The sequence below is a fragment of the Notolabrus celidotus genome, chromosome 20 (assembly GCF_009762535.1).
Source record: "Notolabrus celidotus isolate fNotCel1 chromosome 20, fNotCel1.pri, whole genome shotgun sequence".
Classification (NCBI taxonomy): domain Eukaryota; kingdom Metazoa; phylum Chordata; class Actinopteri; order Labriformes; family Labridae; genus Notolabrus; species Notolabrus celidotus.
Window position 1 is genome coordinate 4,810,010 of NC_048291.1, and position 12,392 is coordinate 4,822,401.

The 12,392-nt window shown below is 39.0% G+C and overlaps 1 protein-coding gene across 1 annotated transcript in view; it reads left to right on the forward strand.

The window, feature by feature from the left end:
• The window catches only part of LOC117832468 (RNA binding protein fox-1 homolog 3-like), a 366,580-nt gene that overhangs the window by 341,362 nt on the left and 12,826 nt on the right, over window positions 1-12,392 (forward strand). The window contains exon 12 of the mRNA XM_034711616.1: window positions 5,564-5,642. Within this exon, the coding sequence (XP_034567507.1) occupies window positions 5,564-5,642 (79 nt within the window). The remainder of the gene's footprint in view (window positions 1-5,563; window positions 5,643-12,392) is intronic.

The window sequence follows — 12,392 nt, forward strand, 5'->3', positions numbered from 1 at the left end:
CGGTCTAGACCTGCTATGTTTGTAAAAGCGTCAATTGATTGATGATGATTGATTGATTATGTTGATTTCTGTCCTGAGAATTTCAAGACATTTTCAGGGCCTTCGTATTTCTTATCCATAGACATTTTTAAGACTTCTGCCCCCTCATAATTTCCCAGATTACTGGTACACACATGCCCCTCAAGATGTGAAGTCGTCCTTGTCCAACAAGGGATGTCTAGGCGTTCAAATGTAGCTGTTCTCGTCTTGCAGGTCATTCTTCTTCTTCTTCTTCAGCCCTGGATGTTTTTAATCCTCCTGTTTCATGTCACTCTCTCGGGTTTGCACCACGGGTTTGCACCCTGCTCGTGCAATTTGCAGGAATTTTACTTGTGCACTGACAGGAAACAGTCCAGGTGATGTCAGGGGTGAATATTTCTCAGCTGTTGGTGTTTATACATGCAGCTCATCCAGGAAATGTTCCAGGGTTTTGTGAATTCGTAAACAGCTTCACAGAAATTCCCAACGTTTTTCTACTCAAAGGCTATTAAGACCCCAAATATGTAAAAGTAGGATAAACATGCTTGCTTAACAGCTTTAGATCACACAGGCTTTTTAAGTCTACCACAGTTAAGACCACAGTGGTCTAAAAGGCATGTCCAGAATAAAATACGTCATTATTTGCAGTGTATTTCTAATTTATGACTTAAGTTTGTATTTTTTGGGGGGGTTTGCACTCTTATTTTTATTATAAATGAACTACATTACCAGTCAAAAGTTTGGAAACACCTTCTCATTCAATGTTTTTATTTATTTTAATTATTTCCAACATTGCAGATTAATACTGAAGACATCAAAACAATGAAAGAACATATATGGAATTATTTAATTAACAAAAAAAGTGTTAAACAAAGCAGAATATGTTTTATATTTTAGATTCTGTAAAGTAGCCCCCTTTTTCCTTCGCGACAGCTTTGCACACTCTTGGTATTCTCTCAGTCTGCTTCATGAAGTGGTCTCCTGGACTGGTTTCTAATGAACATGAGCCTTGGTCAAGAGTTCATTTGTAGAACGACTTGCCTTCTTAATGTGTTTAAGACCATCAGTTGTGTTGATCAGAGGTAGGGTTAGCACACAATGGATAGCCCTATTTGACTACTGTTGTAATCCAGATTATGGCAAAACCAGATTATCTCATAGTTTGGATGTCTTCAGTATTAATCTACAATGTTAAAAATAATTAAAATAAATAAAAAAAACATTGAATTAGAAGTTGTGTCCAAACTTCTGACTGGTAGTGTTTATAGTGTCACATTAAGAATTCCAAGAGAGCACAAAAGTAGTTTAAATCTAACTATAATGAGCAAGACGACACCATAAAATGTAGTATACTTATAAACACATGTTGTGTTAAAATGACAATAAATCTGAATAATTGTGAACTTTGTTTTAAAAAAGTGAGTTTTTCCTGCAGAGAGAGAGAGAGAGATAAAATAGCAGATTATAATATTAATGGAAGAAGAACGCTGAAGGGATGAGAGTGCATTATAAAAGACACTGAAAAATGAGACCAATGGAAACGTCTGCGACCAATTGGGGGATGCTTCGCCAAGATTACTCTACTTTCCAAAAGGCTTCCTGCTTTTTTCTTTCTCTCCAGTTATCTATTAGACAAACCGCCATATTCTTTTTAGCTCGGAGCTAAGGAACGCAAAAAAATAGGACTAACCTTGTTGGACTGGATGAGAAAAGCAATGATATATGTCGTGACTCTCTGCTTGTGATGGGAGAGTGGGTATATCACTGCGGTATTTATGAATGGCCTCAGGTCTGTGGAAGAGGAGGTAGAGAGAAGGAGAGAGAGAGAGAGAGGGAGAGATGGACCGGCAGGGACTCTATCACTTCTGAGTGATGTCACTCTGCTTCAGGTGTGCTCCGTTTGAGGAGGCGGCCCTGATTCATTTCGGCCCCTGAAAGCCGTTGTCAGCCGGGGATGTGGGCTGGTTTGGGAATCTAATCTGGGAAGGATTGAGCATGTCACTTGTGATAACGTACACCCTGCCTGAGAGCCTGAAGATCATATCGATAATGTAAGATTTATCAGGCCTCGCCGCGGCTCGAATTATGAGCAGCCGTGCTCGGCGAGAGCAGAAATTGGACAGCGGCTTTTTTTCTCTCTTGGAGTGATTTAATTCCTGTTTCTCTTGCCTATACTTTTCCCTGAGATTTAATGTAATTCTCCTCCAAGTTGTTTGCTTTGCTTTGTCTGTTTGCTTCCTTTTGAATAAGCGGTCATGCCCATTGGATCAATAGGGGTTTGTCGGTATTGTCTCAGCAATACCTTATCAGACTTAACTGTGGAGCCATCAGCCAATCATAGAATGAGGTCACTAGGCTTGTGAAAGGCGTGCGAAACCGCTGAAAATATGAAACATTTATTATCTGAAAAGCCTGCAGTGCTTACAGGCTGCATTACCAAAGCCCTTTGAGAAACTAAACAGTAACTACACAAAGTTTATTTGAATGCATCAAAGAGGCCGCTAGCAGTGTTTGAAAGAAGCAGCGTCACCATTTGAACTCATTTCTCTGGAGCCAGGTGTTAGAATATGTTTCCTAAGCTTTCTGAAGCTGCAAAGCTAAAAACAAAGACTATGGATCAACAGTTTAAGTGACACCAGATTAATGCATCTAGTGACTGATGCAGATGACATCACTCACCAGCCTGCAGCTGATGCCAACTTAGTTTCTTCTGTAGAGGAATACAGGCACAAGAGGTGTTAGTTCAAGCTGTTCATTCAAGCTAGCTAGTTACTATTTTCTTCAGTGTCTAGAAGAGATTGAAGTATGCGCAGGAAGGGGTTAATTTAAAACTAACAAATGCAAACCACCAAAACGGGTGAATGTTAACAGGAAAAATACATAAAATACAAAATAATACTACGATATAATACAATACAATACGTTACGATGCATTACAATATATTACTATTCAATATGATACGATACAATACGATACAATATGATACAATACAATACGATATGATACAATACAAAACTATATGATACTATACAATACGATACGATACAATTCAATTCGATACAATACTATACAATACGATATGATACCACACAATACGATACAATACTATACAATTCAATACGATACAATACAATTCAATACGATCTGATCCGATACGTTACAATATGATACGATATGATATGATACTATACCATACGATACAATACTATACGATACGTGACATTATGATACGATACAATAGGATACGTTACAATATGATACAATACAATACGATACGTTACAATACAATACAATACAATACAATACGATACGATACAATACGGTACAATACAATACGATACAATACGATACAATATGATACGTTACAATACGATACAATATGATACGATACTATACAATACAATACGTTACGTTACAATACGATACAATACAATACAATACGATACAATATGATACAATACGATACGATACGTTACAATACGATACGATACGATACGTTACAATACAATACGATACAATACGATACGTTACAATACAATACGTTACGATACGATACAATACGATACGTTACAATACGATACGATACAATACGATACGTTACAATACGATACGATACGTTACAATACGATACGATACAATACGATACGTTACAATACAATACGTTACGATACGATACAATACGATACGTTACAATACGATACGATACAATACGATACGTTACAATACGATACGATACGTTACAATACGATACAATACAATACGATACAATACGATACGATACGTTACAATACGATACAATACGTTATGATACGATACAATACGATACAATACGATACGATACAATACTATACGATACGATACAATACGATATGATACGATACAATACGATACAATACGATACGATACAATACAATATGATACGATACAATACAATACGATACGTTACAATACAATACGATACAATACGATACAATACGATACAATACAATACAATACGATACGTTACAATACAATACGATACAATACGATACAATACGATACAATACAATACAATATGATACGATACAATACAATACAATACGATACAATATGATACGATACAATACAATATGATACGATACAAAACAGTTAGATACAATACGAATCGATACAACACAATACAATATGATACAATATGATACAGTACGAAACAAAACATTACAATATGACATAATACGATACGATGGACTAAGGTGCTCCTCATGCTCAACCACCTTCCCAGTAGTGAATAAAATCAAAAAAACGTTGCTGGTTAATCCAATTTTTCTTGACCTTTATGTGGGTAGCTATAATCATTCAGTGTTCCTAATGGGAATACGACAACTACAGGAATGAAATGGTCAGAAGTCAGTTCAGTGTTTGAAAAAACTTGGGTGTAGTAAGCTGCTTGCTGTAGCTTAACTTGCTGCATTCCTCTGGCAGTGTGCTGGACCTTCATTTAACACGGAGCAACTGCTAGCTTATATTTCAAAAGTAGCTTTCCCCATCTCAGGGAGCCAGTCACATTGACGAGTCCCTGCCGACGTCCAATCAGCTCCGTGGAGGCTCTGTGACATTGCACAGGGTGGTTTGACCTGCTGGTTGTCAGCGGTGCCACTCTGTTGAGAGTCATTTTGTAGATATATTAGCCTTAGAGGGCCTGTGGGGTTCAGTGCTCACAGAAGATAAGAGGACCACGGAGACTTCCCCTGACCATCTCATGGCACCAACCCCCTCCCCAAGGAGCCGAGGCAGCCCTTTCCCATTTCACGTCCTGCTCACTGACCTTGGGTGCTGCTGGTCTTAAATGGGCCGAGCCACACTTAGATTGTATAAAAACTCTGTGTGGCTCATGCGAACAGCATGTATGTGTTGTTGCTCCTATAGGAGACTTTCTTCCTCTGTCTCCACTCCTTTTTTTTTTTTTTATTCCTGGTTGATTTGGTGCCCTCAGTCCTTGGCTGGTTGCGCCTTATCTGCTCCGTGCAGACCCTCATTTGCAAGCGAGCATTGAGGGGGGAGAAAAAAAAAAAAGCAAAGTAAATAGAGGAATATGTGAAGTCGAATAAATAAATAAATAAGGCAGACACATCTTGTCCTGTCTCAGAAGGAAATTGGAAGGATTAGTTCCAAACCAGCAACAATGAAAAGACAGGGGGCGTGAGCCCAGTGTGCAGCCTGGGTAAACAAGAACAGGGTGAGAGACCAAGCCCTCCAGCACCAAATGTGTTCCCTCTCTGCCTCGTTCTTTCTCTCTCTCTGTGCTCATTACTTATTCCATCTAGCCAATCAAGATGACAATGAAAAGACAAGTATAATTCACCAACCTTTGAACTCCCCTTTTTGAACCACCTTGTATAATGTAGGAAGCCCAGGAGGCTGAGGAGGGAAATAATTGATTGTGTTGGAGACTTGAAAGAGTTGACTTGAGGGCTCGAGCATTAAACAAGCATGCATAAATGTTCTGCTCTCCTTGTCAATGATAGATCAATGAGTGTGTTCTCTCTGTGCCCCCCTGTTGTGCAGCTATGGCAGAGTCTATGCAACAGCAGACCCCTACCACCACACGATTGGCCCTGCTGCCACGTACAGTGTGGGGACTATGGTAAGTGTGTGAGCCGTATACCCCTGTTTCTGCTTGCACCCTCACAACACGAGCCAGCACACACACACACACAAACACACACACACTCCAAAAATAAAGACCAGAGGCTGCAGCGGTCTCTAGTTTTTATTTATGTATCTATTCATTAATTGATTAAGTTTTTGTCATGCTCTCTGGCGCACCCTAGTGGAGCTGAGCAGTACTGAAAAACACCCAGCATGTGGAAATTGGCTCAAACATTTAGTGCAACAAACTTGTGTTATGCCATGCAAGCTCACCCCATGAAATATTAATTTGACTTCCTCCTGAAATGAGAATGAGTGATTACTGCAGTGTGTCTTTTTTTTTCTTTTTTCTCTTCGTAACACAAACTTTGCATCTTACATAACATTTCTAAAAGCTTTCTGTTCATTCAACATCCCTCAACTCGCTGTGAGTGAGTTGGCTCATCTTTATTTTTATTTTTTCCCCATTCAGACAAACCAAACTTGAAGGGATGAAGTTGAATTGTTAATGTCTGTTTTTAGCTAGCTTTTGCAGCTACTGTTACATCAAAGATGAAAAAGTGAATAAATAAAAAAAAAAAAAGGGTATCTTTTTTGTAAAAACAGAGAGAGAGAGCTTCTCTTTGCTTTTTTTGTTTTTATGATGATGATGAGGGGTTGGGACCGGGGCTCGCAGACCAAAACCTCAAGATTAAGGACCATCAAACGCATGCAGCAGTGTGCCGTGGGACATAAAAGAGAGAGCAAAGACGGAGGAAGGGAGTTGTCTCGCCCTCCCTCCTCCTGCCCACAGCTTGAAGCTTGAAGCGAGGCGTGCTCTCTGCTTGAGAAATGACTCAAATTTACCATTCCGGCATGCATGCGATTTTTCAACAACATAAAGCGTACAGTTCCCCGGTGCAGCTGCTAGCTAAAAGCTTTCATTAATTAAGACATTTCTTTTTCCTCTTCATTTACTTAATTAAAAATGTGCTTGAATGTTTTTTATACTTTCTTCTTTTTCCTCCAAATTTCCTTCCATTTCTCTGACACTTTGCTCGTCCTCTCGATCAAAGTACACGACAGGATTTGGCCCCCCCTAAAAATATCAGAGCTAATGTTGTGTGTGTTGGGAGCTCGGGGAGCTAACACAGACTCCAGAGGATGTGTGTATATGTGTGTGTGTGTGTACGTGTGGTGTTGAACAAATGGCGAGGCCGCTGAGAGCAGGGCTGCTCTGAGGCTAACACTGAATCAACTTGCAAGCTAAAGAGAGAAGTGCAGTTTGGTTTCTAATTCTTTAATCATATTTGATTAATGGTTCTCCAGCAGAGAGGAGTCATTTTTGCATTTAAAAGCTATACAATAATTAGTTCCTCTGAGGTTGGAAATTCTCTTTACTCACTCTCAGCATAGAGAAGCATCTCATACGGATGAAAGTTTCGTACGAGCGAGAGGGCTCCCTGAAATTAGGCAAAATTAGCCTTTGAAGACATTCAGTAGCCTTTGGAGTTTGTCTGAATTCCTAATTGCAGCAGAGCCACAGAAAGATGAGAGGAGTTCTGTGTGAGTGTGTGTGCATGTGCAGGTGTGCATGCACAGGCCCACTTGCATGCTTTATTCCGTGTGTGTCTGCCCTAGATATCTTGAGCATGGTGCTAAATCTAAGGGCTAATATCCTGTGGTGGTTCGCCCCCTCCAGAAAGGTGCAGACACCTCTGCTAGACATGAAAAGGAGCTGTGATTAAACCTCTCTGAACTTATGCTGCTTTAGATGAATCTCTGATATTGTTGCAGCCTGAAAAGGAATGGTTTCCCTCAAGGAGAAAAAAAAGCACAAAGCAGAGTATTTATTTAATTTATTCTTATTGTAATTAATTAAAGGAAATATGTCAGCCCAGGCCCGATGTTTCACTGGCTTTCTATTCCAAGAAATGTTCTTTTTGCTGCCCCAATTAAGCTCCGCGTCCACCAATCCGCTTTAACTTTGCTGACCCTGTTCCTAACACACACTGACTATTGGCTTAAATATATCAAAGTAACAACCCCAGTATATGGAGACTCTAATAGGAAAACAATAACTGCACGGAAAAGAAGGAAGGAAATTTGTGGAGAAAGAGAAACGGACTAAAGCTGTCGCCTGAATACTGATTGGTACTTTTTCATCTTTGATGTTGCAGGCTAGCCTATACAGAGGAGGGTACAGTCGCTTCACTCCCTACTAAAAGAAAAGAAAAAAAGACAGAGACATTTCCCCCCCAACAAACAAACAAACAAAAAAAAACAATCTTTAAAAAAAAAAAAAGAAATACAAACACAAAACAAGTCCTCGGTGGAGAGCTAAATCAAACTAAAAGCTTCCAGGTCCCCAACCCGAGCCCCCCCTCACCACACCCCACCCTGCCCTGCCCCTCCGACACCCTCTCAAGCCGATATTTCTACAACAACCTATTTGATGTCATCATTGTTCTGCTCTTGTTTTGTATTCATTTTGTGCTTTTCTTTTGGAAACTTTTTATGCACATGTGCATTATCTTGATTGCTGTATCTGGGTGCTGTGTCACCATAACCAATGTGAGCCTACTGCAGCACGCATGATGCATGCTCAGAGGTGTGTGTATGCAGCCGCTGTCATCTGAATAAGAATATACCGGGGCTTTTTAAAAAAAAAAGATTTTCACATTTACATGACAAACACACACACACACACACAAAAAAAAAAAAAACATGAGAGATACTTGTCAATAACCCATCCCTGTTAAGTACTGGTTTACCATCTGTTTAACATGCAGAAGTAAAAGAGGTCAGTCCGCGGGCTGATCTGCATGCCTTGGTGATTCTTAGTTCAAAGGCGGCGCTGCTCTGATTGCTTTTGTTTTTCCTTTTAAACATTGGAGTGTCCTACTGTTGTGCACTTGCAGTGGAGCTTTAGCAGCTGTACTATGTGGTTTGACAGCATGCAGAGTAAAAAAAAAAAAAAGGGGTCATGAAGGTCAGATTTCTGTTCTGGACTCACAATGCTCGTACTCCGGCTCTGTCTCCTGCACATTTACGCGAGTTTAAATGCAACTATTCTGCAGAGGTGGTGATGTTTAAGAGGGGGAACCGTTGAACAGTTAATACAAGTACAACCAAAGCTATTATAAGGGATTAGTGCTCTCTATGCAGGGCACTAAATTTAACTTATTTGATTTGATTGCATCAGGATGGCAGCAGGAAACAAAACTGGGGCGAATAAACCTGAAAGTGTGTCTATTGCTCAATACGAGGTGGTAGAATTTATATGTAATCACATTTTTATGACCTGCAAAATCAAAAAAGACCGTCAGGAACAAGACTTATTATTTCTATATTGTAGTTTTTTAATTAAAGGTATATTTTGGGGCTTTTTTTTCCTTCATTGACAGGACAGCTGAGGAGAGACAGGAAATGTAGGGAGTAGAGAGTGGGGGAAGACATGCAGCAAATAGCCTTTATAGCCTTTATACATGGGGCACATGCGCCCCCAAGTTTTTTCTACCTGTAACCAAATCAAGGGGGGGGTGTAGGTGTCAGATGAGTCAGTTTACAGCTTCCTGTAGATTCAGATTTTTTTCAAGAAAGCATGATGAGATGAGATTACTTACATATGAACGGGACAAAATCAGCAAAGATGTAAAAGAGCTGTTTGTCCACAAGGGGGCGCCAGAATTAACGCAGACAGAGGAGTGCCTCACAGGAGCTTTAACAGAAATGTGGAGGCATAATTTAAGCTCCAGTTGTCATCATGTGTTGACTCTTGGGAAGCACTTAAATCAGGGGTGTCAAAGAAACGGCCTGCGGGGCAAAACCTGCCCACCAGAGGTTCCAATCTGGCCCCAAGATGACTTTGCAAAGTGAAAAAATTACAGAGTGAGGAAAAAGAATATTTGCAGATTGCATAATCCGGTGGAAATTCGTTGACTTTTTGGACCCCTGCATACGACACTGTCCAGCAAGCAAACTGTTCATGCTGGTGCTGGGGGGGGGGGGGGGGTCCATAATAGTCAACCTTACCTTCTTCATTATTATAATCTGAAGACCGCAAGGCCAAAGGTGCCTCCAGTACCGGCCTACTTGAGCCCCTGAACTGAAATGAGTTTGACACCCCTGACTTAGATCATCTTAGATCAGACTTGACAATATACCTCAGGCCTATGAAGCATTAGTACCTCAAGTTATAGATGTAAGAATATAAATTGTAGGACAGGCACATCAATAGTTGGAGAACCGATCGCTTCATTTGTTTTCCAGACACCACCTTTGTCTTTAGGGGCAGTCTTTTTCATGCTTCAGACACCAAATTGTCAAATGCTTAATCACAGAATAACACCCCAGTGTGCAGAGTTTCTGTGTATATTTCCCCCAAGATGTAATTGCCGAATGCAAATAGTTGCATATGAGCTAAATTTGCAGGAGACACGGTTGCGTATCCTCACTAATACACCATGGCAGATAAACTGCACTCAAGGTGCACTGGAACACTGCATATTTTCCACATTAACTTCCACACACACTAATGACACAGCACTGAGGTGGGTGAACCTGACAGAGAGGGCTCTTTCCACTACCAGTCACCGGTCTCTTTTTTTATTAAGCATTGCACAAAATGTTTTACCTCAGGATAAGCTAACAGAAACTCACAAAGTAGAAAACTATTCACTTCTCAGCAGGCGGGTTAGACGTTATTTCCAACACAACCAGCAGGTTTCTGTCCTCTTTGCAACACGAGCTGATTTTCATTTACGCAGAGACCCCAAGAGGGGGTGATAAAACCAGTCTGTACTGTTCTTCTTATTAAAGCTACTGTATTATATCTATGTAGACATATACTGTATAAAACATTTCAGCTATATATACACACACGAGTAGAGCAAGATATTACATTAAAGCACCCAGGAGTTAGGACATAATGTAAATGTGTGCAGAGTGCAGCAGTGGTTGGCTTCTATTACAACTTTGTGCTACGTGAGGTGGAGGAGAAAATCTCTGTGTAGCTTACAGCGAGCTGTCCAGATTTCAGTGCAGCTATGGACTCAAAGCTATTGCCAATACTATTTTATTTACATGTGCTCACAGAAGTGTTTGTGGTAAAGAGAAAAAAAAAAAAATCTGTTTGTTGCACTTTGATTTGTTTCTTTGTTTTTCCAACACTTTCAGAGATGTAACATATTTATAAAAGTACCATATACAGCTAGTTATGTTTAGTCGAGATGTTAAAAATGATATAGAGTAATGTTGTATATCACAAAAAAAAAAAAAAAAAAAATCTCATGAGTCAAAGAAAATCTTTCTGTGGGTAAACAAATTGTTCTTCCTTTTCTATGCTAGTACGTACGCACCATTTGGGGTTTTTATAAGAGTCTAAAGGACATTTGAGTATTATTTTTTATCATTTTCAAAAAGGAGAAGTGGTTTTCAGCAGAGAACATGTGTGGGTGTTCACTTCTCAGTGAGCAAGGCTGGAATGAACCTGATTTTGGTTGTTGTTTTCTGATCTGAATGTGCGCGACTGTGTGCTATATAAACTATATATGCATCAGAATGTGTGTGATTGTGTGTCTGCTTGTGTGTTTGAGGGAGGAGACAGAGAAGTAGGAAGTGAATGCAGTTTGCTAACACACAGTAGTTTGCAGTAAGCTAAAAGTTTAACACGACTTCACTCCTGTTCCCTGTGACAACATGACGGCCGTTTGACTCTGATGTGACTATATTGGCTTCATATAGGTCTCCCCTTTGCTCTCGGCTCATAACTGAACACCTGCACATTAATACTAAAGGGCTGCTCATGTGCAAGAAAGTGATGATATGATTCATCATATGAGTGATGGTACTTTTTCTGTAAGCAATGCAATATATCACAGTTTTTAATTATTACACATTACTTCTAGAGAACCTGTCACTGCACCGTTTCAACTAAGTGATCTGTCATTTGACCTAAAATATTTTGAATAAAATCCAGCTTAGATATTCACTTCATCACTAACTCATCGATCATTGATCCCTCAAACTAATTTAAACTGAAAATAATATATTTCTGCACAAACTCAGTTTATAAATAATGATACATTTTATTTGGAGGCGCCTTTCAAGTCACCCAAGGTCACCTTACAGGGAATAAAAATAAATAATCATCATTAAGACATCATTAAAACAAACAGACTGAGTATTAATATAGAATAAAAACTAGTGAATTTACTGTAATATCCAGAATATAATTGCAGCAGAATTTAAGATTTTTTAAGGGTCATTGTTTAACCGTCCTCTTGTGTGATGATTCCAAGCAAAGTCTAGAACTGTTTCACCAAAACACATCAATCAATCAATCAAACTTTATTTATATTGTATCTTTTATACTAAATAAATGCAGTTCAAAGTGTTTTGCAGCAACTGAAAACAAGAAAAAGAAGCCTGAAATAAATTATTAGCGAAATATTCTACATATTAAAAAACTCAAATTATTATTTAAAGAAATATATTTAATTAAAAGTATGTTAAAGAGTCAAAATAATAAGAATATAAACAGCCAAATTAATAATTAAAAAAGAGTAAGGATAACAATTAAATCTAAATAAACGCACTAAAAATATCAGTATAACTGAGTAGAAAAAAACAGTTAAAGCTCCTGTGAGGGGGTTTTGAAGGGTTATGAAACAGGCTGAAATCAACAACCATGCCTCTTTATGATCCTCAAAATCAAACAAAACCATTAGAAAATATTTTAACAATTTCTGTTTTATAATTTCTA